At 46.7% G+C, this 27039-nt stretch overlaps 11 protein-coding genes across 11 annotated transcripts, besides 2 other annotated features; 6 read left to right on the forward strand and 5 right to left on the reverse strand.

The window, feature by feature from the left end:
* The first annotated feature begins 473 nt into the window (after window positions 1-473).
* Window positions 474-493: a microsatellite.
* A 670-nt stretch (window positions 494-1163) lies between these two features.
* On the reverse strand, window positions 1164-5378 carry TSTA_089930 (uncharacterized protein; the record flags this gene model as incomplete). Its single annotated transcript, XM_002478672.1, has 2 exons — window positions 1164-3280; window positions 3386-5378. 2 exons carry the CDS (start codon window positions 5376-5378, stop codon window positions 1164-1166), a joined length of 4110 nt encoding a protein of 1369 aa, XP_002478717.1.
* A 1159-nt stretch (window positions 5379-6537) lies between these two features.
* TSTA_089940 (uncharacterized protein) lies at window positions 6538-7162 on the forward strand (the record flags this gene model as incomplete). Its single annotated transcript, XM_002478673.1, has 2 exons — window positions 6538-6757; window positions 6966-7162. 2 exons carry the CDS (start codon window positions 6538-6540, stop codon window positions 7160-7162), a joined length of 417 nt encoding a protein of 138 aa, XP_002478718.1.
* A 1242-nt stretch (window positions 7163-8404) lies between these two features.
* Window positions 8405-9369, forward strand: TSTA_089950 (uncharacterized protein; the record flags this gene model as incomplete). Its single annotated transcript, XM_002478674.1, has 3 exons — window positions 8405-8440; window positions 8479-8920; window positions 9170-9369. The coding sequence occupies 3 exons, from the start codon at window positions 8405-8407 to the stop codon at window positions 9367-9369; spliced, it is 678 nt and encodes a 225-aa protein (XP_002478719.1).
* A 107-nt stretch (window positions 9370-9476) lies between these two features.
* Window positions 9477-10257, forward strand: TSTA_089960 (uncharacterized protein; the record flags this gene model as incomplete). Its single annotated transcript, XM_002478675.1, has 3 exons — window positions 9477-9676; window positions 9769-10123; window positions 10177-10257. 3 exons carry the CDS (start codon window positions 9477-9479, stop codon window positions 10255-10257), a joined length of 636 nt encoding a protein of 211 aa, XP_002478720.1.
* A 1159-nt stretch (window positions 10258-11416) lies between these two features.
* Window positions 11417-14745, reverse strand: TSTA_089970 (AP-3 complex subunit delta, putative; the record flags this gene model as incomplete). Its single annotated transcript, XM_002478676.1, has 7 exons — window positions 11417-13350; window positions 13425-13653; window positions 13706-13749; window positions 13816-14089; window positions 14150-14346; window positions 14417-14535; window positions 14684-14745. 7 exons carry the CDS (start codon window positions 14743-14745, stop codon window positions 11417-11419), a joined length of 2859 nt encoding a protein of 952 aa, XP_002478721.1.
* Window positions 14746-15061: 316 nt separating this feature from the next.
* Window positions 15062-16197, forward strand: TSTA_089980 (uncharacterized protein; the record flags this gene model as incomplete). The annotated part of the gene is made up of 4 exons (XM_002478677.1): window positions 15062-15433; window positions 15502-15708; window positions 15769-15924; window positions 16012-16197. The coding sequence occupies 4 exons, from the start codon at window positions 15062-15064 to the stop codon at window positions 16195-16197; spliced, it is 921 nt and encodes a 306-aa protein (XP_002478722.1).
* A 1226-nt stretch (window positions 16198-17423) lies between these two features.
* On the forward strand, window positions 17424-19438 carry TSTA_089990 (uncharacterized protein; the record flags this gene model as incomplete). The annotated part of the gene is made up of 3 exons (XM_002478678.1): window positions 17424-18959; window positions 19018-19273; window positions 19335-19438. The coding sequence occupies 3 exons, from the start codon at window positions 17424-17426 to the stop codon at window positions 19436-19438; spliced, it is 1896 nt and encodes a 631-aa protein (XP_002478723.1).
* Window positions 18777-18822: a microsatellite.
* Window positions 19439-20128: 690 nt separating the features above from the next.
* On the reverse strand, window positions 20129-21843 carry TSTA_090000 (COP9 subunit 3, putative; the record flags this gene model as incomplete). Its single annotated transcript, XM_002478679.1, has 5 exons — window positions 20129-20629; window positions 20694-20846; window positions 20898-21341; window positions 21399-21635; window positions 21688-21843. 5 exons carry the CDS (start codon window positions 21841-21843, stop codon window positions 20129-20131), a joined length of 1491 nt encoding a protein of 496 aa, XP_002478724.1.
* A 580-nt stretch (window positions 21844-22423) lies between these two features.
* TSTA_090010 (gamma-glutamyl phosphate reductase) lies at window positions 22424-23844 on the forward strand (the record flags this gene model as incomplete). Its single annotated transcript, XM_002478680.1, has 2 exons — window positions 22424-22724; window positions 22778-23844. The coding sequence occupies 2 exons, from the start codon at window positions 22424-22426 to the stop codon at window positions 23842-23844; spliced, it is 1368 nt and encodes a 455-aa protein (XP_002478725.1).
* Window positions 23845-24136: 292 nt separating this feature from the next.
* Window positions 24137-24956, reverse strand: TSTA_090020 (60S ribosomal protein L18; the record flags this gene model as incomplete). Its single annotated transcript, XM_002478681.1, has 4 exons — window positions 24137-24214; window positions 24280-24647; window positions 24759-24863; window positions 24953-24956. 4 exons carry the CDS (start codon window positions 24954-24956, stop codon window positions 24137-24139), a joined length of 555 nt encoding a protein of 184 aa, XP_002478726.1.
* A 466-nt stretch (window positions 24957-25422) lies between these two features.
* Window positions 25423-26749, reverse strand: TSTA_090030 (mitochondrial carrier protein, putative; the record flags this gene model as incomplete). The annotated part of the gene is made up of 5 exons (XM_002478682.1): window positions 25423-25645; window positions 25702-25838; window positions 25893-26171; window positions 26233-26544; window positions 26642-26749. 5 exons carry the CDS (start codon window positions 26747-26749, stop codon window positions 25423-25425), a joined length of 1059 nt encoding a protein of 352 aa, XP_002478727.1.
* Window positions 26750-27039: the final 290 nt, after the last annotated feature.

Here is a 27039-nt window from a genome sequence, read left to right on the forward strand (position 1 = left end):
GTGCATGTTCATGGGCTGTATTGGATCGACGAGGCCCCGAAATCTGAGATCGAGAAAATCTCTGAACGACTACGATAGCTATTTATCGAGTTCTGGGGACTGCATATCTCCGCTCTGAATCCTCAGCCCGGCGTTCAAGTCAATATCGGGAATGAGCGATCTCCTCTACAAATTCCGTCCTCTGATCAACAGAATACAGTTTCTTATCTCTCTCAGATCGCTAATAGTGTACAGCGTCATTCGTGTTCTAAAACATATTGTCTTCGGAAAGAGAAGAACTCGAATAACATATCATGCCGATTCCATTTTCCTCAGGAACTTCGAACCGATGGCTCTCTTGAACGTGCACCCGGTCATGCCTATTTCCGATATCACCCACCGCGCAATGATTCCCTTGATTAATAATAATAATAATGTCCCAGTAGGGATTGGTGGAAAGCGTGCGAGTCACGATCCACGGCCGTTAAATAGATACACACACACACACACACACGCGCTGGCCGTCACACTGGTGTTGTCGGTGCTGCCCGAGGCCTCTCGGGCCCTTGTCGAGGGTGGTATAACGCGTCCCGAACACGTTGTTGTCGCCGGCAGCCTCAGTCTTTTTAGGGTCAAATTGCACCCCGTTGGTCACTCCCCACTCGAGGCGCTTTGAGATGCTAATACGGCTGCGCTTCGAAGGCTGGCCTGCCAGTTCTAAGTGTTCCATGCTTTCTACGGGGACACGGATGATAACCCGGTTGACGCGCTTGATGATTGTTCTGATCGTATATGGATTACCGCAGTATCATTTTGAACATCCTGAAGCAGCTGCTTGAGGTCCACAAGGATCTCCGTACCAGAATTTTGTGAGGCCGTGAAGTTCCTCACGTCCTCGATGAATCCTCGTCCCATCGGGTTATCCTGACCCTCGCGAGACCTAGAGTGTATATATTGCCTAGTAAAACTAGGCTCGATCGATAGTCTTGACCCAGACGATAAACTGCGTTAATTACAGCCGTTCCCGGCCGGATCTGGTGGCGTAATTTTAAAAATTTGATTCGCGCCAGTTCGCCTACTTTGACGGGACATATTTCTTCTATCAAGTCTACTTAAAATGCATGCTATTTTTATGACTTAAACAAAATCGTTCGTCAGGCTGTTGGGGATGATATACCCGGATTTTAGCAAGATGCCTCTGTCTTGAGTCGTCGTATCCTGGCAGCCCAACCATCATCGCCTCCACGATGTTGCGGCATACTAACATTCATATATGAATACCATTCAGTCCTGTAGGGCCCAACAACTCTCAGCTGTAGTAACTTGTCCAACCCCAGCGTTTCGGCTGTGCTGTGGCGGGTGATACATCCTCTGATCTGGACAAGGGCTTGCAGGCAGTTTTCATACTCCCACTCTAATATGTCATCGTCTTCGACGAAACGAGTCTTAGACATTATAGTCTCAGCAATTTCATACTGCTTGATTGCCTCGGTCCGACTTCCGATTCGCTCAAGGAGTTCACCGTAGATCAGGAAAAAGCGCGCCTGGTATCGCCATATGGGAGTTGAGGAATCATCCTGCTTTGGTATACTTATCATGTCATCTTTCATGTTTCCAATGACTCTGATGCCCGCCTCATAAGCTGACTTGCCTTCCTCGCATCGATCCATTGCCTCAAGGCACTTGCCTAGATTCAACTGCATCCACATGAGTAAGCCGGCTTGGAAGAGGTCATCGAAACTGGCGGAAGCGGCCGTGTGTGTTACTGTGATGCATCTCCTGAGAATGCGGATTGCTTCCGGAAATTGACCCATAATCATGTAGCCCAAAGCTAGGACATCTGGCAGGCACTGTGTCGCGTCATCATTGATAACAACTTTCCCATAAGCAGCGGCGGACTCCCTAAGCCTACCCATCGCGAGGTATGCGCTTCCGACATCGACATGAATTGCGTTTCGAGCACTTGAATCAATTTTCTCTCCGTTAAGAATTGATTCATATAACTCAATAGCATCCGGCCACCTACGGGCAGCCATATATGTGTTAGCCAACAAAGTGTGATACCTAGCTTCGTTATCCGGGTCGTTTGTCACTGCAGAGCGAAGAACTTCTATGGAGTGGTCGAACAAGAAGGAGTCTCTTAAATCCTCTGCTAAGCGGCATATTTTCTTAAAATGCATGTAGCGCTCGCTGTGTTGACTTCTGTCTTGCATAGCTGTGTATAGAACATCGAGAGTACCTCTCCAATCCCCTAGTTTGCTGTACGCTTTTGAAAGGCCTGTCCAGTACTCGTAACGGCAAAGAGACCGTTTCTCCAATGCATCAATGTAAACCAGTTTTAATTCCTCCCAGCAGCTTCTGTCCTCCAAGATCTGGGCCATCCGTGCCCGATATTGGTACGCTTCTTTTTCGGAACAGAGCTCTTCTGCTCGGCGAAGAGTCTCGATCGCACCTGTCACATCGCTTGTTTCCAGGCAGAGGTCACATTTCGCGGTCCAATATAAATGCGTGACCGATGTTGGTGCTTGAGGATTATACTTCATTGCCTTCTCGAGAGCAGCAACAGCTTTTGCCCTGTCATGCACTCGGTAATACCACTGGCCCAGACCTTCATGCAAATGCCACCAGTCTGGATGTTCGTCAAGTGCCGATAGGAAAAACTGAGGGCAAGACTGGTCATTTGCAGCCATATAGGCGAACGCATAATTGCCCGAATGTAGGCCGACGAATGGTAAGTATCCTCCTAGGTCTCCTAGAAGTTTGACTTGCGACACCGTCGTCGATGTGTAGTCTGTGTGGGATAGAGATCGATCAGTATCTCCTGTAATCTCATCCCACAACAAGATCTGGGCGGCCTTTTTGGTCTGGATAAATACTTTCGAGCTGAGGCCGGATGATTTCCAATTCGTCCCTAGCCAAGTCCGTGCCAGGCAGCTGCATATAAAGTGCGAGAGGTCTTGAATTTCACCACTTGCTATGCCATTTCTCCAATTTAAGGCTGAAGCAGATGTCTCACGGGCTGAAAGATTTTGAGAAAAACTTGAAGTGCCTTCTTCGAACTCAGTGGAAGTTAACCAGTGTAGTATGCTCTGGCGTATGTCGAAGAGATGATAACACAGGAGGAGTGACCTTGTCTCATCTTCAGTGAGCAGAACAAATCGTGTCAGCCAAGTACAAAACAATTCCTCGACCGTAAATAGTTTGTGTACGCTGACGAGTAGCCTTTCAATATCTATCGGCCCGTGAAAACTGTCGTCCTGTTGACCCTGGAGTTTCGTGAAGTGAGTAAACCAATTAAGTACTGCATAATCATGTATACAGTCTAGTTGCCTATTTTTCGGATCAGTTAGGCATTCCAAGGACGCTATTGCGAGAGAAAGATGACAAGAAGAAGCTGACAATGAACGGGGCAGTGAAGAGCCTCGGTTTGTGATGAATACTCTGAAAGTTTCATGGGCTATTTGGACAATATCTCGATCATCTTTGGTAGCAATAACCGTGAAAATCGACCCACAATCCACTTCAATAAACTCACGAAATGCGAATACCTCGCCATGCAGGATAGACACTATTACTTCAAGAGCGTCGATTGTCAGATTAGATTGGCTAAACAGAACACAGCCTACGGCAAGCTGTGCCAGCCCTAGGCTGCCGGCTCGGTCAAATCGATCCAGTACTTCATTATACACCAGATTCAATTCCCTTGGGTTGTCATTGAGTAGAATTTTGAAATCCTGAGGTGAGAGGCCTGGCTTGTCTAGCAGGCTAAGCACGGTGGATGCCCAGAGGAAATTATTTTGTCCTTTTTCGACAACCATGCTTTCTCCGTGGTGGCCGAGTCTTTCAAACCCTTTCTGTAGAACCGTAGACTCGCACACTCGCTTCGATACGAAAGACCGGATATCATCCAAGTTCTCGGTGGTGAGTCGATGATGCAGCCATAGCTTGAGTTTATTCTTTGATATAGATATGGGCCGACTTGTCAAAAGGCATTGAGATTGTAATCTAGTCAGTAACTCAAGAAGAGTAATGGATTTTTCATTCATATGCAGGAATTCTTCTTCCATGGAGAGACATTCATCGATACCATCAATTACGATGAATACCTTTGAATCAGCCTTTGAAAGAGGTTTCGTGATTAGATCCTCAAAAAGAAGTAACGTATCGTCGCAAGCATACTCCTGGTCCTGCAAATCTTGGAAGTATTCCTGGGTTGATGGAACAGTCGTTACAAGTTGAGCTGCGAGGGTGCGAACCAATCGCTCCAATGTGTTCAACTGCGGATTGGTACCTCTGCAGAAGAAGTATAGAACAGGAGCTCTGGGATGCTCGGTTCTCAATCGCCGTATTATATATGCTGCTAGCATTGATTTTCCAAATCCTGGTGCTGCTGTCAACCACAGGCTTCCAGACTCTTCCCTTCTCCATCGAGTGAAGGCTTCTAGTTTCGATATCCAATTAAAAGAACCCTCGTGTAGTCGCTTGCACGCACTCATAAACTGGGCCTCAGTTTCCCAGTATGAGCTCTTCAACCACGCGAAAAGCTCCGATTTATCCAAGTTCTTCTCTGCATTGTGATACATGGCAATAGTGTCATCAAGTTGTGTTCTTTTCGGTACGGTACTAACTGCAATCTGAAGCAAAAGAGCCTGGTCGTACTCGAGAATAGCTTGATTCAACGCTGTCTCAACGCCAGAATACCTACCCTGCCCGAGTAGGATCGATGATCCTAGCATTTGGGTAAACCCTTGGCTAAAAAAAGTAATGCTTTCGTCAAAATATCGAATAATTGCCGTGAGCAGCTGCGTGGACTTTTGTATGACTAGATGGTTCCATTCTCCATCGACCGCTGTCTTCTGGATCTCTGCTATGCGGGAACATTGGTACATTACTCTCTGAAGTGTGCAATAGAAGTCCTTGGCCCGGGAGCGCTCCTGTTCCGCGAGATCAAGAACAACGGTCAAAGAACTCATCAACGCCTTTACGGGTTGGAATGCCTCTCCGACAGCAGTTCCCAGTCTCAGTACCAGCGAGGCGAGTGGGTAGATCTTGCCAGCCGTCTCAGAAACTTGTCTTGAAATTCCATTCTTCCGTGTATCTTGAGAAACAATAGTTTGTATTAGGTTTGCTAATTGCTCTGGACCCGAGGCAGTATTGAACTCATATTGTGTCGGATCACCCAAGCCTTCTTGTGCACCTTTTGAGTGCCGTTCACGGTAATTTTGGACTGTCTTCTGGAGTTTTTGTGATGCTAGTCGGAGCTGCCGAGTGTAGTCGTCGTCGATGGGAGTTTCTGGGGAAGGGGACAGTGGGGTTAGGGTTACATGGATCCCAGCTGCCGCTTCTCCTTTTCCAGGCTTTCTGAGCGATTTCAAGGACTTCTTGAATAAGCCCTTCATCGCAGTGAGTGAGTGGCTGAATTTGAGTATTCCTCCCAAGGACAAAACGCATGGTCCGTTCGACCTCGTATTTACGGGCCGTCTAGTGTGCAACTAATTTCTCCGCAGACCCCGCCAAAGCTCGTAACGTTTGATGGTCTGAGTCATGATTAATTAGATATTCTCATTGTTCTGGCCCTGCGGTAGCCCTAGCCCAGCTCTAGCAGGGCAGAAAGTTGGGATAGCCTTTCGATGACCCAATATTATTTGCGAATGCGTAGCATGAGTATATTAGTAGCATTATTGAAAAAGAAAAATCGTGTACACTGATTGGTCTTCTGTAACTCACAAAATTTCCTTATTGGGGATAGTTCCCGTGGCCATATTCTAACCAATCAAGTTGCCGGCCTGTGCCGGCCAGCAGATAATCCGATTCCCGAGCTTTCTCATCCAAAAGCTTCATCCAACATTGCCAATATAACGCATACTCTAAAATTCGCCCACTTTGACTCCATGGAGGATTTTAGAAAGTGCTCGAGCTGCCACACCATGAAGCCCAAGGACTAGTTCATACCTAGAAGAAAAAAATAACCAGCTACTAACTGCTACATGCTTCAGATGCCGTTACCCCTTCTTTGACATAAATTATTAACAGACAGGATTATCAAACCCTCCCTGAACAATTTATTGCAACTCAGTAGTCTTTCCAATCCTGCAAGCAGCAGCCGTTCCTCTACATCCACCCCTCGTCCGCTTATTACATGTTAATTTCCGTTATTGCCAGTGCGAGAATTTACGTTCGAACGATGACCGGTTCGACGATGAGGAAGATATATGCTACTATTGTGGCAATAATACACCATCTGAAAATCAAAACAAATATTGCATCCGTGCCCTCCCAGGAATGATTCAATGTTGAATGCATACAATCAGATAATTGCAATGTCATGGCTTGCCAATCACAATGCTTCTCCATGCACTGGCATGTATAATGTCTGATTACATTGCTAAATATTCAACAAAGGCTAAGAAAAGGACGACATCCTATCGAAATCTCATCAAGCAGATTCTTCCCAATGTCAATAGTCGCAACCCGATGATATCCATAGCTACCAAGATGAATAAATTGATTGGAGAAAGAGATTGGTCTGCACAGGAGAGTAGTCATATCTTATGAGGAATGGACCTAACAGAGGGTTCACGAACGGCTATCAATGTGCATCTTTATCTGGAGAACGAGCGTCAAACTCTATACATTCAATATGGCCAAGAGCAGGGGTCTGACGGTGTCAAGACTACAAAGTCACCGCTTGAAGAATATATGCATCCGCCTGCAGAGCTTACAGATATCAATTTCTTGACATTCCTTGAGCGCGTTAATTTCCGGAATGCTAAAAAATGTGTCGCCTTTGGGATAACACTCCTGACCGGGTTTTGAAATACTTTCCACGGGATAAATAAAGGCAATAGCCAGAGAACTTTGCCCGAGTCAAGCTCATGCTTCACCATCCTTTCAAGAAGTTTGTCATATCTCCTTAACAATCCTGAAACTGGTGAGGTTTTTCAGAATTATGCCAAGGTATATGAATACTGCTGTCAAAATCATAGGGATGATCATGAACCTGATTTTTATGAAGAAGCTCCACGGCCTGAGGCTGATCCTTTTTGATCCTCTACAATCCCGATCTGACGGGACGCAGGAATTTTGGTTAGAATTGGTGTTGCAACTTCTGGGAAATAATATTGAGCAGATTGAAGACCCAGATCGTCTTCATCATCGTGATCTTGACCGAGCATATGATTAGCTACACCATGTTGGTCATTATATCACACCAACTGACTTCTGGAGCATTCTAAAAGAGAATCATCCTGCCAATCTAGAGTCCAATCCTCAGCTCTAGCAGAGAATTTGGAAGAGAAACAGCGCTTACTATATAACCTGATTATCAATCACTATACAGAAACAATAGATGATCTTTCTATGGATCAACTACTCGTCAATCTGGATGGCAAGGCTGGAACTGGGAAATCATATGCAATCAATTTGCTATCTGCAACACTAGAAGCTGTAGCGCGTGCAAGGGGCGCACCTTCTCCAATTGTTCGAGCAGCGCCAACAGGAGTCGCTGCTTTTAATATATCTGGTTATACATTATATTCATTATTTCGACTTCCTGTTCGTGGCACCATGAAATGTTTCCAGACTACAAGCTCAGTTCCGTGGAGTATGATATCTTATCATAAATGAGAAGTCTATGATGGGCCTTTCCCAACTGGCCCTGATTGATTCCTGATGCCGGGAGATCTTTCTGGATCAGCGAGCCATGAATTTTAGGGGTTTGAATATTGTGATATGTGGTGATTTCTTTGAACTCCCTCCGGTCCTAGCAAAGCCGCTATTTTACACCAAACTTGCATCATTGATTGATGAGAATGCCATGAAGGACTATGTTTTATATTAGGAATTTAAGATAACCATCGAACTTAAAGTTGTCAAAAGACAATCTGGTGAGTCACGCTTCTTGAACCTGCTTTCCAGTCTGAGAAAGAATGAGATACCGCGGGATGATTGACAACTACTTTGCAGTCGTGTTCAAGCTGTTAATTTGCAACAAATTGATGTTGTTGCTTCATACTAAAAATCAAATCTCCACTCTTTTCCTTTTCCATCCGTACAATCCTCGTAATCTGATTAGTCCAAAATCTTCATTTCTAAACGCATTCGCAACTGCTGGCGTTCACGCCAGCGCATACTTGTATTATAGCTAGGCTCTTTCTGTTAGTACGTAGTGTAAAGCACTACAGCACGAATTGCCGAAGAGTGATACCAGAGCTTAGGTGTCTAGCCCTAACAATCACTGACAGTTAGCGGACCTGAGGGATTGGCTATCAAAATATCAAGAGAACTTTGCAACAGTCGATCGCACACACTAAAGTCGCTAAGATTATTACAGGGGAGCTAAAAAGTAACTTAACTGAATTTGAAGGCAATGAGGGTTCAGTGTTGACCATTGGGACCTATCTAAACTTATATATAACAAATAGTTATGACTACATACGAGTACTTCGTACAGGGCCGCAAAGTACTTAATGTTAGCCATGCTTCATGGCCGTCAACTAGAGTCTAGATATTGCACCCACTTTTTTGGAGGCTCCTAAACTGCATGCCGGGGGTTTCTCACGCTGCCGTCAGTCATTGAATTATAGCATTTCCCGTCGTGACAGTTGCCGGGAATGGCTTAAAATCCAGCCTTCGTTTTCAGATCAAAGGTGCACAATGACAAACGGCCTGCCCTGGGAAACCTGCCACACTATTCTAAGTGGAATAGTCGTTGCGTACATCGGCGATAACTCTGCTTCCAACATTGACACATTGACCAATTCCAATGCCCACCAGTGTGCGATCGATGCGCCGATTATTAAGGAGCTTGGGGCCAACGCCATCAGCGTACACTACATCGATCCAGCTCAGAGCCATGATAAATGCATGCAGGCCTTCCAGGATAATGAGATTTATATCATTGCAACATGGCAAGGCAGCGAGATTATTCTGATGGGGACATGTCAGGACTAGACCCCAGTTCGAACTTGGTCAGTACTTGCGAATACCAGAAACCTTCTCTAGGGATATTGACTTCTGTCATAAACTCAATTCAACCTGGATAACAAACGGCTTCAATCTATACACGGCGGTTCTCGATTCGATGGCGTCATACGACAATCTACTGGCCTTATTGCTAACAACGAGATAATTGATAAATGTATGCGATCCATCCGGGTCTCACTCATTCCCCTCATCTACAACATTGCAGCCAACCAGGCCGATCTCACTCCATTCTTGAAGGGAGCAGTTCGAGATATGAAGGCCTATGTTGTAGCTAGGCAGTATCGTAATATACCCATCGGGTATTACACAAGCGACGACGATAATTGGGCTCAGCAAATGGCGGATTACTTGGTATGTGGCGGCAGTAAGAGCGAAGCAATTGACTTCCTCGGTGTTAATGACTAGTCATGGTGTAGCCAAGGGTCAATAAATGCCTCCGACTATGGTCAATTGACATCGGATCTAGGAGACATAGATGTGCCATTGTTTTTACCCCCTTTTTTTTTCAGAGGATGGCTGTGCCGTCTCCAACCCGCGGACCTTCGAGGACTAGGCTGCAATCTTTGGATCAAATATGTCTGACGTTTGGAGTGGTGCAATCGTTTTTGAATGGCGGAAACAGTATTTGGATTCACTCTCCCTGGCTCTTCGTTTGGTTTGATATACGCATCCTGACATGCTCTCCTAGAAGTGCCTCGGAATCGGACTATGGGTTAGTCTCGTATACCACCTCTCGGCCTTATGCACCACCACTACTTTCCGATTACAGCGCCTTGAGCAGCAAGTGGGCATCTGTGACCATAGCCGACAACGCACTGCCAGCCCTAATCCGTCGACCTCACAACCCGGGCTCTCACTGGGTACAAAAGCTGGAGTTGGCGTGGGAGTCGCCTGTGGCGTAATTATGGTCCTGAGTGTTCTTTTCTGGGGTTTCCAAAGGCGACGACGGCAGGACAACTGCACAGAGAAGATCAATCAGGAGACCGAGACAGCGGCGAAACCGATGCCAGAACTACCCGCTACAATGTTCTGGCGTCGTCCACCGAACAAGTTACCTGCTGCAGAAGCGCAAGAGCTTGACTCTGTTGCAATCTATGAGGCTGGCTATGGAGTCAACCAGCCCGTAGGAGAAAAGAGACCGTCAAGCCGTGACAAAACCGTATATAAATAGTAGGATAATAATACCTGATTATGTGCTTTAAATTTCAATAGGTGAGAACTTGTCTCATCGTCAAATCCACCAGCATCGATATTTCACATGGTCTTCAACTCCGTATGACGGCGAAGGACTGAACATGCGCCCTGGTCATGGAATAAACGCTTTGGCGTATCCAGGGCCATTCAAATAGCTTTGTCGCCTAAAATTCAGCGTAAAGCAAAATACTAATCTCTTGTTCGATAAAATTCAGCGGGGTAAGGGGAACGTTCTGAATTTTTGATCTTGCTCCTGATGTTAGTCGTTGTACGTAGTTTTTTTTTTTTTTTTTCGAGCAGCCTCATTCTTCCCCTGTAGCCGTGCGGACTTGTATTAGCGTGCTGTAATCTAAGTGGCAGTTGTGGGCGGGCCGTGGCAGTTAGATTAGATAGTACTAGTGCGCTGCGACATCGAGCTATGCCATATGGACAGCTATACTACATCGGTGCTCATCAGTTATGCACCTCATCCAGTTTGCAACGTGACCTGATCTATATCGGCTCAATCAGGCAGACACTCGTTTTTGAAGCTCTTTGTTTATCTTTCTTCTTTTTCCATTCACTTCTCCTTGCTGTTGACAATCAACTTGAACGAAGCATCTTGATCACTGCTTGTCACATCATATAGCTAGCAATGGTTAGTTTACGAGTTCGATGGATGCCAACCGATTCCTAACTTGTTTTCTACCACATTGCAGGCTCAAACACCTCGACAGAAGAAGGCAAATGAGAAGTTTGCGAAGCACGAGGCCGCAAAGAGAGGGAAACCACAGGCTGCTGTCAAGAAGAGTCCCAAACAGAAATCCCCGATATCTTTTGGGTGGATAGGTAGGCGATCCAAGAATCCAACGTTGTCTTGAAGATAAATCCGCTGACTTTCTCTTAATCATTTAGTTTTACTTGCGTTCATTGTCTGCGGAGGCTTAATCTTCGAACTCCTGCGAGTCGTCCCGGAAATATGGTCCGCAATCATGTCGTTTTTTGGGCGATGATTGATCACATCAGTGACGGGGGCAAACAACCATTACACAAGGAGAAATAACAGTTTTCTTTCTTTTTTTTTGAGTGCCATCTACCGAGGAGTTTCCTGTTTTCGTCCATGTTGCGGCTTGTGTTCATATATTCTCCAGTACGGTCCCGTACCTACGTTGAAGAGCGTTTGATTCCTGAATTTCTATATACCCATTCTCTTGCCGACGACAAACTGTACAAGACTTTCACTGCCAAGTGTTATCATCTAGACGATCTGCTTGCCATTTTAGGTTTCTCCGCTCACGACTTTCTTCTTCTTTTTCTTTTTAACAGCTTTCTTCTTGATAAGTTGGCCATCAGAGGGTAACCCTGGAACGTTTATCCGCTCTGACGCTCGTTGCATTTCCAGGCGGGCACGTTCTATTTTTCGCATCGCCTCGGCCATTTCCAAATCTTGCTCTTCACTTCTCTGCTCAGGCTGCAAGTCATGATTCGATGGAGATCCATGCGCTTCGCTTAGAGCTAAACGTTCAATTCCGCTTGTATCCACCTGTAGGAGACTTCGCCCTGTTGAAGTCCTTGAGTCGGATTTCTGATTTTTCAATCCCGTAGAAAGTGATCCATCATAGTCAATGGTTTCATGAGCAGCTATTTGATACTTCCGTGGCTTGCTGCGGCCTCTAGAGCTTTTATCCGGCCTTTGGGAGTGTGTGTCTGACTCCATGGTTGTAAGGTCGATGATTGGAATAGAATCTATATCCAATTCTTCCTTATTCGAGATGTCGTGAACTTGATAGGAGGAATTGACTGTATCAGCAGCGACACCTTCACTATATCCAATGTAAAAAGGATCATCCCTGTTCCGTTCGGGGCGACTAAACCGTTCTTGGATCCTATTCGGATTTCCATGACTTGTATCTGTATTTTCCAAGCTGATATCAATTTGAGTCTCTAGACCCATCTGCTTCTGGAGGAACAAAGGGCCGCTAGGGACATAATAAAAGCTCTTTATGTCATTGTAAGTCTCCCCCTCAGCCCATGTATCATAATTGTCGTCGATAACCTTTGGCAGTGTGACGTTTATTGTTTGGTCCAGATCCAGATCCTCTGGAAGTGGGACCCTCTTTTGAGCCTCAATTGATACAGAGTTCAGGTCCAAACCTTTGAAAAGACTGGGAATGACATCTGCGAGTAAGAAAGGTAATTCGTGAAGGTCTTTCACGTCCGGTTGCAACGCTTCCTTCGCCAAACGAAGGAGTTCAAGGAATTCAGTTGCTCGTTCTTGCACATCCAAGTCTGGATGAGCTCCCAAGCCCTCCAAGAAAGTGATCAGACGCGAGAGGACAATGGAGTACTCGGTGTTGCTGCTAGCAGGCCATGCACTCTCCGAGGATATTAATCGCAAGAACACTTTAGGCATTGCCTGTAGGTAAAGGATCAGGACTTTTCCAGGGAGTGATTTGTTATTCGGATTGATGAGAATGTTCAGAATGCGATCAGGAAATGACAAAAGTTGTGAGTATTCGCCGGCTATCCAAGCAATCGGACCAAGTGCGCCAACGTAGGAGAATAAAGCACTCTGATAAGCCTGTTGCATATCAACCAAGAAGAGAAATGACTCCCCTGCCTTAGTGGCCTTCTCTCGAACAGCTTTTACTCGCACTGCAATGCTTCGGAGCTCCGCACCTATCCTGACTGCAATATCTGTGTTGGGAAGGTAGTTCAAAGGGTCGTCACTCTGACCACGTTTATTCATATTGAGATGAGGCAAAAGCTTCAGCAATTGCTCTAAGACTTCAACATACCACTCAAAATCAACGATATCCGCATAGTTGTCTCGGGAACAAATATCCAAAATATGTGTAACGACGTCGCTTTTGTAATCGGTTGGTAAATCATGCACGGCATGGGTTGCACTTGTCGAAGATGTAGAATCCAGAAATTCCGCGTCCCGCCAACCACTGGCACCTTCAACAGTATCGCCGTCGGCATTTTGTCGAGTCTCCAATTTTCTACTATTCAGTAACTGCCTCAACAAGCGGTTGACAATGTCTTGTAATGTATCTGGTGTAGCCATTTGCACTGCAAGCTCAAGTGACTGAAGTCTAATAGAAATGTCCGGATCATCCAAGCAGTCCATAATCACGTTTTGCTGCATTGCAACAAGATGTGGGTGCGATATGACAATGCGGTTGAAGGCAAGAAGAGCGACGTATCTCACTGTAATATTGATTTAGCCATTAGAACCTAGTTCTTATCGTCTCAGCTTGAGAAAAGCACAAGGATCAACTCACGATTGGGGTCGGCATCCATGACAACCATGCCTCTGAGTTTCGTTACACACAAGCTTGCAATTTCATCACCTTCTTGTGTCCCTTCAGCTTCTGTAAGGATACCTCCCTGTATTATGCCATTGATACACTCATAGAGAAGAGACATGGCGGTCGTCGTCTGTATAATGCTTATTAAAGGCCTAAGTAGCTTTCGTACTAGGCGAGGTTCTAGGGGCGTGAGAGTTGCGAACTAGGGTAATTAGCGAGCACGAACACTGGCCATGAAGCTTGAGGATACTAACCAACTTAATTATCTTGATGGCCATCCAATTATTCCCGCTGTCCACTAGCAGTTCAAAAAACCTCGGAGCTAAAGGTAGAAAGTCATGAGGCCTTCTCCAACCGAGCTCACATATAACGTTCATAACGGCAGCAATGACGCTACTATCTTCATTATCATCCATAAGGCGTTCCTTGAGTTTTGGCCAAGCCAGCCGGAGTGTTTCAGGGTAAACCAGGGCAAAGCGGTAAAGCACAACAATAGACTTCTTCCGAATCACTGCATTCGAATGTGAGAGTCGGGGGAGGAGATCATTTAAAAGAGACATGGCGAGCGACGGAGTAACTATGTGCGGTAGTGTTGCGAGCGGTAACGATAGATTAACGATGGATGATGAAACTATATCCTATTATCCTCTGTGAGACTCAAGTCATGATGAAGCTCCTTGATGCAAATTGGTCTCTACCTTCTTCAGTAGATTTGTCGCCAACATCAATACTTCTGTCTCGGCGCGAAAACTTTGGGCGGCAGCCAAGTAACCAATCCGCTTCTGCAGGTGTTTTGGTGAAGACATCACTTCGAGGACGTGGAAGGATGCCCAAGACATGTCGTATCCGAACATTTCGAGGTATATCAGCTTGAGGAGTGCGATGGTCTTTTTATCTGTTTTCTGTTAGACAAGGCCAGAATCAAAACGCAATGAAGCTGGGAATGAATATTCTAAAAAACAAACCCATATCTGGAGACTTGATTTCGGATTTGCATTCCTTCAAGCTGTTCTGTATATATTCCGCTTCGCTCCCTTTGTGGCTCCGCAGACCTCTAATGAGGTCATAAAGAGATTTTTCGAACCTATTTTGCTCTGTCACTATTCAACCTCTAAATCAAGGGCCAAAAAGCACATACATTGTTATAATGACCGCCGAATCTCATCAGTGTCGTGGTAAAGTATGATAACAGCTTAGAGCACCCCACCACGCCGCTTCTATGTTGTGTCTACCGGCAAGTGGGAGAAATCCGTTCATGGAGAAGGTGAAAGATGTTTGCTAAAAAGTAAATCATCCCATGGAAGTGCAGGCCCGAGCGAAGGGGAGAGCTCTCTTCGTGTTGTTCCAGGTTGAATATTGACAGACTCCGGCGGTGCCTTCCTGACTCTCTCAATACATCATCCTGCTTTGGGATGGTCTGATTGGCCAGTGCATGTATTCTGCCAGCAGTTCCACACCGCCTAACGGGACCATCGAAGAAGCTTACGGAGAAACAGTCAATTGTCGGGCTCGAGCTACAGTTGTCACTATTGATTCAAGAGAAAACATGTGCCTCCTCGACCTCTCTTCTAACCTCGCCTCTGTATGATTGCGCGATATAGACTCCAGCAATGGCGACCATCAAGACAGATCTTGACCGAGGATTGCAGCTGTCAAATCCGGCAGCCGCTCTCCACCTCTCACAACAAGCCTCCACCCTCTTGACGAAGCCCTATTCTTCCTCGATCTTACCATTTGCTGCGCCTGAGGACCCAGACCAATGGATTGAATATGAGCAACTTTTCCTCGTTTTCTTACGCACCGACGATGATAAATCTGCGCATCTGTGCCTTGATCGCCTCACTGACCGGTTTGGCCCGGCCAATGAGCGGATAATGGGGCTAAGGGGTCTTTACCAAGAAGCAACGGCAAGGGATACCGCCGCTCTTGAAGTGATTTTGAAAGATTATAACAAAATACTCTCGGAAAACGCTGTCAATGTGGTAAGCAACTGCTGAACTATGGTTTGTGTTTGAATGACCCTGCGTGCTAATCGCACGGTATTCGACAGCCCATCTTGAAGCGTCGTATCGCGCTCCTACGTTCGATGAACAAATATGAAGAGTCGGTATCGGCATTGGTGGACTACTTGGAAGCTTTCCCAACAGATGCTGAGGCATGGTGTGAACTCGCAGATTTGTATCAATCTAATGCAATGAGCGCCCAAGCTATTTTCAGTCTCGAGGAAGCGTTGCTTATTACTCCAAATGCATGGAACGTAAGTTTTGTGCCACACTGTCATTGGAAAGAATGAATCGGGGTTGACATCAAGCAACAGCTGCATGCGCGACTTGGAGAGATCTTGTACATATCCACGACGTCTGGCGACCGGAGTATTTCGTCGACCCAAACGTTAGCAAGATCGGTCAAACATTTTTTACGGAGTCTCGAATTATGTGACGATTATGTGAGAGGGCTATATGGTCTCATTAAGGTATGACCGTCCTATTCTTTTGCTGCATGGATTTGGATTTATGGTAGGCAAGGACATGTCAGGGTATACTAACTGATGACTCCGTAGACTGCATCGGAATTGATCCGCCACATACAAACTGAGCAGAGCACTGGGGATGATGTCCCATCTATCAGCACACTAGAAGAATTGAGGTCTTTGGCTATACAAAAAGCAGAGAAGCTCATACAATCACAGCAGTCGAGCCAACTGGATGGTCTTGTCTCTTTAAAGAAGCTAGTGCAGCAGAGATAGTGTCCCCATGTCAACGCATGCAATAATAACTACATGAGATTGTTCTAATTATTCCAAACTCTCCTGGTGCGCTTCCATCTTTTCTCTGATCTTTTGTTAGTTGCATGGTGGTTGCATCCCCCTTCATTGTGTAGCCAATAGCAGCCTGTCTGTAATGTAAATTACAATTGTTACAACCTGCCGATCACACCGCATCAACTCTACACGCTTTTATTTCTAGATTCCTCGACTCACATAAAGCGAACACCAAGACCAATAGCTGACCCTTATCTAGGTATGAGTCAACCGTCTTCCGGTTTTCCCTCCATAAGGCTGCACTGGGCCCTGTGTTGTTAGCCAGCATCTCAATCGAGATGCTTATGCATCGTCAACTGGTTGGGTCACGCCGAGTAAAGTGGGCTGCTTCGGGCAGCCATGTCAGAATCAACTACATACACGACAGCAGTCGAGAAGACAAAGCCGTGGTGTGAATATTGGCCGAAACCAGTAGGCAACGTCATCTCAGCCTTCTGCGAGATTTGCGCTGCGTTTTGTTGCGCTTTTCCATATTCTTCTCTCTGGTTCGCTAGCATGAGCTCCATTCGATAATAACTGAACTGTATGTGATGAGGCTAGTCCACTATGTTATACATTTCACTGAGATGAAGATCGATCTGGTCTAGCCACCGTCCTAGTCTTCTCAATTGACTCTCTTGCAGCATTGGGAATGCTCGGTAGTGTAACAGTTGACATTGAGTTGTAAGACGGTTGGTGTATTGTCATGGTATTACAGAGATACTTTTACCCGACGACCATACTATTTCCCTGTCATCTCCGTATCATATTACACACTAATCCCAATTGGATTGTTTGGGTTCCAGATCGCCCGCGGCCCCTCCTTGCCTCCGGCCCAACTGCTTCAGGCACTTAATCCCCATCGTCGACTCCCAAATTGTCTTCTTCCCACACAAATTTTACGCTCCGAAAGAGGCGAATTTAGGCTCACCCAGCGTACTATAACTGTCATGTACCTTGCATCGATTGATCGCTTTTCGTCTTCTCTACTAACCACTTCGTCCTCGATCTATCATCATCTATCCATAGCTCGCTGAACTCGCCGGCCCTCGTATCATGAAGAGCATAGCAACAATAAATAATACTTCAATCTCCGTTCACTAGCTCTTTGTTGACCCAAAACACAACAAACAACTTATCGTTAAAGACTCTCATCGATGCCGTGAGTTGCCATGTTCAAATCGCATTCAAGATACCCTACTAAACCGTCATCGGTTCCAAAACAAAGGCTCAATATCCACATAAGCGATCAAGGGGACACGTCCGAGTCGGAACAGTCGTACACTGACGACGAAGGCTCCTCTGATGTGGTTGATGTGTCTCCGCCATCCGTCACAGGCAGCATCGGTGAATGGGCTCATCTATCATACCCCGATGAAATAGGATCCTCCGAAGCATCTCACCCCCGCACTTCGCGCCATAGTCGTGATCGCGAGACTCTACCAGCTTCTCGTTCTAGATCTAGCCACCGATACTCGCGCAGAGACGTGCGTCCACAGAGAGAAGCCTTCCAACAAAGGGCAGCACGCCGCCATCGCTCGCCAGAATCTCCCGACAGTGAGTCGGCCGAAGACCTTGTGGAAGACTATACTCGACATCGGCCTGAGAGGAGGGGTTGGCCGCCTACAGGCGCGGCAGCTGTCGGTGGTTACGCCCAGAGTGCATCATCGGGGCCATCCTACAATGTGTTTCCGAACGGGGCAGCTGGCCATCCACATTTCCCGCATGCCGGTCCTGTCCTTCCACCATCAGACCAATTAGTTCGGTTTGGTCCCCTTGCTCACATGGGGCGCTCAGGCCAATATGGGAACACATCACCGCCTTATGGCTACGGTGGCTCTCATTTTCCTCCACCCCATGCAGGGGGCATGCCGCCTTTTTTCGGCCATGATCAATTACCCGGCCATCCTGGACCTCATCCCGCTCATCTTCCACCACACCAACCTCACGACCGGAGCCGAGGACAAAGTCCACCGGAGGTACCACCTCTACCCCATATGGTTCCCCCCCACGGCAACCCACATTTTGGCGGTCCCCCCTTTGGCAGTCCTGATTTGATCCCATACGGCGCAAATGGATACATGCCGTTCAATCCCAACTTCCCGCCGATGCCTCCGGGGATGCTCGCTCACCCCCTATTCAATCAGATACCTCGTCAGCCTGAATCTCCATCGGCGACTTCTCAATCAGATACTGCAAAGGACGAAGCGATCGCTAGACTGGAGAAGTTGATATTGGACGAACGTGCAGAAAGGGAGGCAAGGGATGCAGCTCGTGAAGCAGCCATAGCGAAAGCCGCGGCAGATAAATTGGCAGCAGAAGAGAGGGCGGCAGCTGAAAAGAAGATCGCAGATGAAGCGGCGGCCAATGCAAGAGCTGCAGCTTTGGCAGAGGCAGAACAAAAAGCTGCTGAAGCGGCTATCGCGGCTCAAAAGGCCGCCAAGGAGTTAGCAGCAGCGGCAGCAGCAGATGCCAAGAAGGCCGCTGAAGAAGCTGCGGCCGCGGCAGCAGAGGAGGCAAAGAAGGCCGCTGATGAAGCGGCTGCTGCTGCTGCTGCCGCCGCAGCCGCCGAAGCGACAAAGGTTGCTGAAGAAGCTGCAAAGGCTGCAGCTAAGAAACCTCCACCCGAGAAGAAGAAACCTATCAAGTTCAAAGACGCCGTGGGAAGAAAGTTCAACTTCCCCTTCCACTTATGTGCCACATGGCAGGTATGTATTCTTCTTTTGTACGATTTGTAACTATAAATTGCTCACCGCCTTTTTGTAGGGAATGGAGGAGCTTATTCGTCAAGCGTTTCTACATGTCGATGTCATTGGACCTCACGTTGCAGAAGGACACTATGACCTAGTCGGCCCGAGTGGTGATATTATCTTGCCACAGGTCTGGGAGACCGTTATCGAGCCGGATTGGACTATAACCATGCACATGTGGCCAATACCAGAAAAGCCAAAAGAGCCTGATCCACCACCACCAGCGGAAGAGCCTCCTGCGCCACCACCAGAGGAGCCCAAAAAGCCTGCAGGTATGTTCAATGATTTATTTTCAGTCACGCAAGGTTCGAGAAAAAACTAACTTGATTATAGCTCCCGCTCCTAAGAAGCCCAAAGTCAGACCTGAGGCCGGCTCATTTGCCATGTGGATGATGGGGAACAATCGGCCAAAACCGAAACAGCCTTTAAAAGCGTGAAAAAAGCCTGAGATTATACAGCAGCAAGAAAATGACACCTTGTATAATTACGTTAGTCATTCTGCAGTTAGGAACAGCGCCGACCACGGGTTAGACAAAGATGACGCAAGACGAACAGAGCCACTGTTATGGCTTCGCTGTTCTTGTCAACTCGCTTCGATCCTGGGATTGAAGATTTAACTCACCGCGTTTCACGGTCAGTCGGTATAGTTTCAGGGGGGACATGGCTTTTCTTCTCGAAGGCTCGGGATGTTTTCTCATGTCTCGTTTTTGTTTCTTATTGTATTTTTCCCTCAACTTTTTGTTTGCTTGATACAACTGGAAAAGCGTTTGGGAAGCATTGCGTGGTCGTGTTTGCAGTTGTCAGCGGTATTGTTTAGGCGTGTTCGGTTTTCTTCTCTTTTGCCTTTGCTTTTTTTTTTATTGAGATTCGGGTTGTTCGATACCCTTTACCCATCAGACGATAATGATATATAGACGAGAATATGTGAAAAGAATTTATGAGTGTTTTTGATTCCTTGCATGAGCCTTTGAATGAGCATCTACGTACTCGTTTTATGTCCTGGGTTGACTTTCGGAAGTTTGTTTATTCATCTATAGCTGACTGACTCAATGATATGTCTTTAAATCAAGCAGAGGCTTGTTCTTATTTCATCTAACCAAGGTCTAGCTGCTCTACCTGGAATGCAATCATTGCAATTCATCCATCATGTCTTCATCAAGATCAACGTTCTGGTCCCTCTTCCTCCCGCTGAACCCAACAGTACCCTTGGAAGCGGCATCGTTACGTTTTTGAGCTTTACGCAGATGGCTGATATACTCCTTGCTCAGCTCCAGTTTCCTATCACTGGTTTGTATGTTCTGAATAAGAAGTTCGAGTTTTTGATGCTGTGACCGCAATTGTTCCTCTAAAGAAACTTCCAGGCCGATGCTTGATTCGGAATGATCTGTCAAGAATCGGAGCATTGACGTATTTGGGTCTCTCGACGGGTGTATCAGAGAAGCAGGGAAGCCTTCTTTAACTGCGAGGGCCACAATATACCGCTCGGTTTCTCGCACGTCCATGCTGTTCGATAATGCTCGCTGCGAGACATCTGTTGTAGTCACTGAGGCAAAAGTGGCACCGAGGCCGCGCACTGCTTTTTTGCGGAAACTCAGAAGCACTTGTTGTACGAGACCGTTGTTGTTGTCCTATATGTGCAAAACTATGTCAACTTTCCAGATCCAGACCATGTCTGAGATACATAACACTCACGTCGCTCCATATCGTTTGCCCCGCTTCCGCTTCATCTTTTAACCTTTCCCACTTCCCTGATATGAAGGCAGTTGCCAGTGCATCATAAGGACGTGCAAGTGCTTTATATGTCTTCATTGCAAGAGGCGAGGTGATCTTGGGAACCGATGCAGTCTGGAGCGTTTGGTTAGAAATCCCTCGATAATAAAGGATAGAGAATCTTACCGTGCCATTCTCGATTAGGTTCACCAATACCCATTTTTTGTAGGCTTCAACCATGATCAAACTAACAGCATTCACCACAGGACATGTTATCACAATGCTTAGGAAATGACGAGCTTTGCTCCATTCCTTCAGTGCCATGTAAATCATTCCGCCGTAGATAAAGTACTGGAGATGCTCCGCATATGTGAGTTTCATGGGTGGTTCAAACAGATATGGACGGGTGGAGCCATGGAATCCTGACTCGCCCTGTGAATGCTGTATAAAGAGCCGATCCGCTGAACTTGGTATCGCAAATATCGTTCGATCGATGACTGGACGTGCAACCTTGTATGCTTTAGCTAGCAGACACAGACGAGTTAGGTATAAATGGGCAACGGTGAAGGTGGCGCATGTTGGATCCATTCGAATGATGGCATCTCTGACAGGGCGAATCGCAAGAAGCGCCTAATTTGCTAACCATCAGTGTCAAAATCCTCCTTTTTGATTTCAGATATGAATCACCTTGTTCCCAGCTTCAGCTGCACCCGAAATAAATTCAAGTACGTTGCGCCATTCCCTTGCTGCCCGTCTGATCTGATTCGGGTCGAATGATTTCAGCAACGAAAGCGCCCTTGACCAAAGTATATTTCCAGGTAGTAAATCGCCCGTTTCCATGTTACGGGCTCTTAATTTGGTCTGGTTGATGTAGAAGTTTAAGACGAGGAGATAAGCAAGGGAGTGTGTCGAAGGATCAAGAAGCTGCACCTGTTAGTGACTTGGATATACCGCGTAACGAAGTCTTTGAACTTACTTCTAGCACATTCTGAGCTTTCTCAGGGCTATCGAGAATGTGTTGAAGATGTTTACGCGTAGATACGTAATATTCGAGGGCATGTGTTTCGTATGCTTCGTGGGATGTATCCGCTGGGGAAGGAAAAGAGCGGAGTTGGTGAAGGACATGATCCATGTTGACTCAGTGGATGAGGACACTGGAGATGAGAGGTGGAAGACGAGTGAATAGCTAGCTGGCAGCTTTCAGATGAGGGATCTAGTACCAACAGCTCTTGACCAGCCTTCCCCCTGTCAGATGTTGCCAACGATGTCGGTGTGTGTTGCTTGTCAAGAAGCAGTCTGTGGAGATGCGTCATTGATAAGCCGCACTCACCGCCTTCCTGGTTGGTCGCGCTTACCCCGCGTAGTCAGTCCTACTTTTTCTTCTCGCTGAGACTTTTTTGACGCGTGGATGCAGGGATAGATATTGATTTTGACTATGAATTTACAAATAATGCACGGTTATCGCCGAGAAGTTCTCCGCCATGGGGTTCAAGTCGTTTGAGTCGAATTGTCTGGTTTCTTATACCAGTCTCTACAAATTGAGTCATATGCGGGTGCTCCACAATATAAATTCTTCTAGGATGGAAAGCTTCGTCTTTTAACTCACTCTCATTACCTGTTCAGTCCAACCCAGTTACTATCAGGAACAGTATACGGTTATCCGCGCTGCATTCCACCTACTCCGTCATATCGTCCCCCCATCCTAAACCACGATGTCTCTGACCGAGTCGTCTGCCTCCGAAATCGCACAGAGCGCATCTCTTGCCTCTCGCCGGTTAGCCACAATCTCGAACGATGCACGCAACTTCGCATTAACAACGCTCCACGCTGCTCTATCTGAGAAGCGCGATTTTATCCTTCAAGCTAATGCGAAAGATGTTGCTTTGGCAACTCAGGCAGCCGCGAATGGCGAGCTGAATCAAAGTGTGTTGAAGCGGCTCGATTTGACCAGACCTGGCAAGTACGATGATATGTTGAGTGGTATCTTGAGTGTGAGAGATCTTGAAGATCCAGGTATTTACACCTATTAAAAACAAGACCTGAAAAGTATGCTGAGATATATGTAGTCGGTAGAGTTACGATGCGAACGCTGTTAGACGACGGTCTGGTTCTAGAACGAGTCACTTGCCCCTTGGGGACACTTCTCATAATTTTCGAGGCTCGCCCGGAGGTCATTGCCAATATCGCTGCCCTAGCTATTAAGTCCGGGAATGCAGCTATTCTAAAAGGTGGAAAGGAGTCAACCGAGTCGTTTATTGCCATTGCGGAAGTTATTTCGAATGCGCTTTCAAAGACCGAAATCCCGATTCCTGCCATTCAGCTCGTCAAGACGCGTGACATTGTGTCTTCACTGCTCTCTCAAGACACCCTCATTGATCTAGTTATTCCCCGCGGCTCAAACGAGCTCGTGCGATACGTCAAGGATAATACAAAAATACCTGTGCTTGGCCACGCCGATGGTCTCTGCTCTGCATATATCCATTCCGATGCAGACGTCACAACTGCTGTGAAAGTCATTGTTGACTCCAAAACTGACTATCCGGCGGCTTGTAATGCCCTGGAGACTCTTCTAGTGCACGAACATGTGCTTGAAAGCATTTTGCCAGCTGTTGCCGAGGCTCTGCTCGCAAAAGGCGTCTCTCTCCGTTGTGACCAGGCTTCAAAAGCAGCTTTGACCAAAACTCTCATCCCCACACAGGCAGCCCTTATACAAGACTCCGTCGACCAAGACTATAATACAGAGTTCTTGGATCTAATACTCGCCATTAAGACGGTGCCATCGCAGTCTTCAGAATCCTCTGCCGTACAGGCAGCTATCGCCCACATCAACGCACATTCCTCGAAACATACCGATATCGTGCTTACCACTTCGAGGCAAGTCGCTGATTCTTTCATGGCCGGCGTTGACAGTGCAGGTGTCTACTGGAATGCCTCCACACGCTTTGCAGACGGCATGCGATACGGCTTTGGTACAGAGGTCGGCATTAGTACAAACAAGATCCATACCAGAGGACCTGTGGGATTGGAAGGATTGACCATCTACAAATATCTTATCAAAGGTGAAGGTCATATTGCAGCGGACTATGGTGGTTCGGGAAGTAAGAAGTGGAAGCACCAGAAGTTGGGGATTTAAAAATGTCTTGAGCATCATCATAATTTTTGAATGAATTTCATTAAAAGGGAACAAAAGAACACTCGAGAAAATAGACAATGCACAAAATGATCATATTGAACTCGTGAACCATGATAGTAGTCCCGTTCCACCACTCGTGCAGGATTTTTGTATTTTTTTAGAGCACGGATATCGCCCAACAAATAGCCCGAGAAAATATTGAATAGCAACAATTGCATAGATATGTAGGCGTAGTTTGTGGAAGTCCATGTCTTTGATTGTCTGAGCCATTCCTCTAGTAAAATTTCGTTCCTCAGACCTTGAAACCGCGAGATCGTCTCCGACCACGAGCACGCTCGAACTTGCGACCCTTGCTTCGCACATAGGGTTTCTAGAGTCTTCGTTAGTAAACCGATAAAAATAAAGCATACTTTCCGAGTTTTTGTTCTCACGTACCTTGTGACTGTGAGGGCCCATGCCGAAGTGCTTGACAGCTTCCCGAGCGTTCTTGGGTCCACGGAGGAGGAGAGTGTTGGATCCGGTGGGAGCACGGAGAGCGAGCTGGTCGAGAGTGAGGACCTCACCACCGGCCTTTTCAATACGGGCGCGGGCGGTAGCAGTGAAGCGAAGGGCGGCAATGGAGAGCTTGGGGACAGTCAACATGCGGTTGTCGTCGGTGACAGTTCCAACAACGACAACGGTCTTTCCCTTCTGTTCCTCTGTCACATTGGAGACGATGCGAGACAAGCTGACGGGAGGTCGGTTTGTGCGGGACATGAAAAGGCGTCGGAGGACGACCTTGTTGAAGTTGGCATCGGTACGGCCTGCAAGCGAAAATCTTTGTTAACCTGATGTGATCTCTTCCTTCCCGACATTTTTTCCTCTTCTGATTCCTGCGATCGCGCTTTCATAATCGAATTCAAGGGAGGACATACGGGCCAAGAATCGGTAAAGCTTCACCAAGAGCTGAAGATAGACGTTCTCACTCTTGGGCGCCTTTCGGTGTGTGCTGCGCACATGGTGACGATCCAAATCGATACCTGCCGCAACCTTAGCATTCGTTCATATCAGTAATATCAAGGGCTCGATTCTCATGATAGAAAAGCAAGCCATTGCCATCGATACATACCCATGGCTCCTGATGTGCGGTGTTGGCGTTCGAGGTTGTTATCTGCCGCACGTCGAGAGACTGATGAGATTGATTCTCTAAAATTCGAGATGGAACGGGTTTGTGTGGGCTGAGCCCTACGCTAGTCCGCTTTTGTGCCGTGGGTCCTGCAGCAAAGAGAGAGCCGAAGAAAAGTACACTAAACCAGATTGAGCATGACTGTAAGAATAAAGTGTTTATGATTGGTTCTGTAGCGTAACACTGTATATAATACGTACGTTCATTCTCGATCTTTAGTAAGGGTATGTAATTAATTCACTACAGCTAGCTCTGAATACTATCTAAGAGACTAAGATGACAGGGCAGTAGACGAACTTATAAATTCATCGCTGACGAGGGTAAATCACAAGGTATAGACATATAACTCTTTTTAGTATGTGTGTGCAGATTTCCAATATTTCCAAAACGAACATTAGTTTATGTCTCTATCTTTACTCTTCCCTCATGCCGACAAGGAGATCGCGCGTGATCTCGAAGCTAAGCCAACTGCTGGCCATACTTGGCGCGACTTTCAATAAATTGGGGACAATACCTTTGTAAAGACCCTGGATACCTTCTTGGGCCACGATGACCTTCACGGCGTCCCAGATGGATGCATATTGATAGCCCATGCCAGTCATGGTGTTGATTTGGAATCTGCGACGGAGGACATCACTGGAAGATGTTGATTACTATTCTGCCCATGGCATTGGCAGCTCATGAAGACTTACAAAGGATATGTGCATGTCTGAGCAACCGCACCAGAGATAGCTCCGGCGAGGAGTTTCCGCGCTGGACTAGGATTCTTTTCTCCCTCAGGTGTGAGGTAAACACGGACGGACTCGTACACCATGAAATTCAATCCAACCTATGCACGTTAAACATATGCACATTGTTAACACCCCTTGAATATCCGACTTACATATGGAGCCACACCGGCAACCGTCGGGATGATTCCGCGATAAAGCGCAAGCATACCCCCTTCAGTCTTGTACATCATGACCATAGTTTCGAACATGCCAGGCAATTTTTCTCCGGCTTCTCGCTGGCCCAACTCCGCAAAGGATGCAGATTGTATTGAGAGTCTGGTACGGACAATATCAAGTGGGTAGGTAAATGTGACGGAGGTGATTCCGGCAAGTGCTCCGCAGAAGAGTCGTCGTACAGGGGTCAAGTCAGCTCCAGGGGTCGGCTCTATAAACTGAGAAGGATATCAGTATCGTCCGTATAGCACCTTGTGCGACATTGAGTGGGCGCAATACCTTTTTGTAGAAATTGTAGCTCCCAAATTGCACTGCCGAGTATGGAATGATCCGGATACAATTGGTTCCATTCCCGCGCATGAAACCTCTCCATCCTTCTTCCTTTCGCATCTTGACCAGTGCCTTCCATATCGACAATCTATATTCTTCCCTACCAACGCTCTGAATTTGAAGTAGGATTTTCAACCGCTCGAGGGGTGAAACAATGGTTCTCGAGACTGCGCCGGCCACACCGCCAGCAATGAAAGCTGCGACAACAGGTTCGGAGAGGTTGTATTTCGTTCTTTGCAGAAAAGATGTTGCGACAGGCTTCTGCATTTACGTCAGATATGCAAACGTGTATTTATTTTTGCCATACAGATTCTCCGCAAACAAAGAAATAATTCCAGGATCGTGTAGTTTGACTTACTGTTGCATATTCGCTCGCTAAAGTTGGTAGTCGCGAAGACTCATGAAGTTTATCGCTATCACTTCCCAGGTCTTCGCCCTGTGCCGAATCTTGCCGATTGAGGCTCATTGTGCGGAAATAAGAACCAACTCCCTCAACGCAACGGCACTTTGCTTCTCCAAACCGAACCGTACGCCCGAGTTGTAAACTGACGCCGTATCTTCGATATCGAGGTCGAAAAGAGCGGTGGGAAGCTTGCTCAATTCAAGTGCTGGAACTCAGATGCGAGTGCGGAAAGTTTTCGAAACGGCTATTTTGACCTTGTCGCTGCTGGTGCCGGCCATGAAGAATGAAAAGCACGTCGTAACATAAGATAATTGCCGGGTAGCTCAAGAAAACATATTCAAAATAGGCCTAAC

Source organism: Talaromyces stipitatus, genomic scaffold, assembly GCF_000003125.1.
Source record: "Talaromyces stipitatus ATCC 10500 scf_1105507295527 genomic scaffold, whole genome shotgun sequence".
Lineage (NCBI taxonomy): Eukaryota > Fungi > Ascomycota > Eurotiomycetes > Eurotiales > Trichocomaceae > Talaromyces > Talaromyces stipitatus.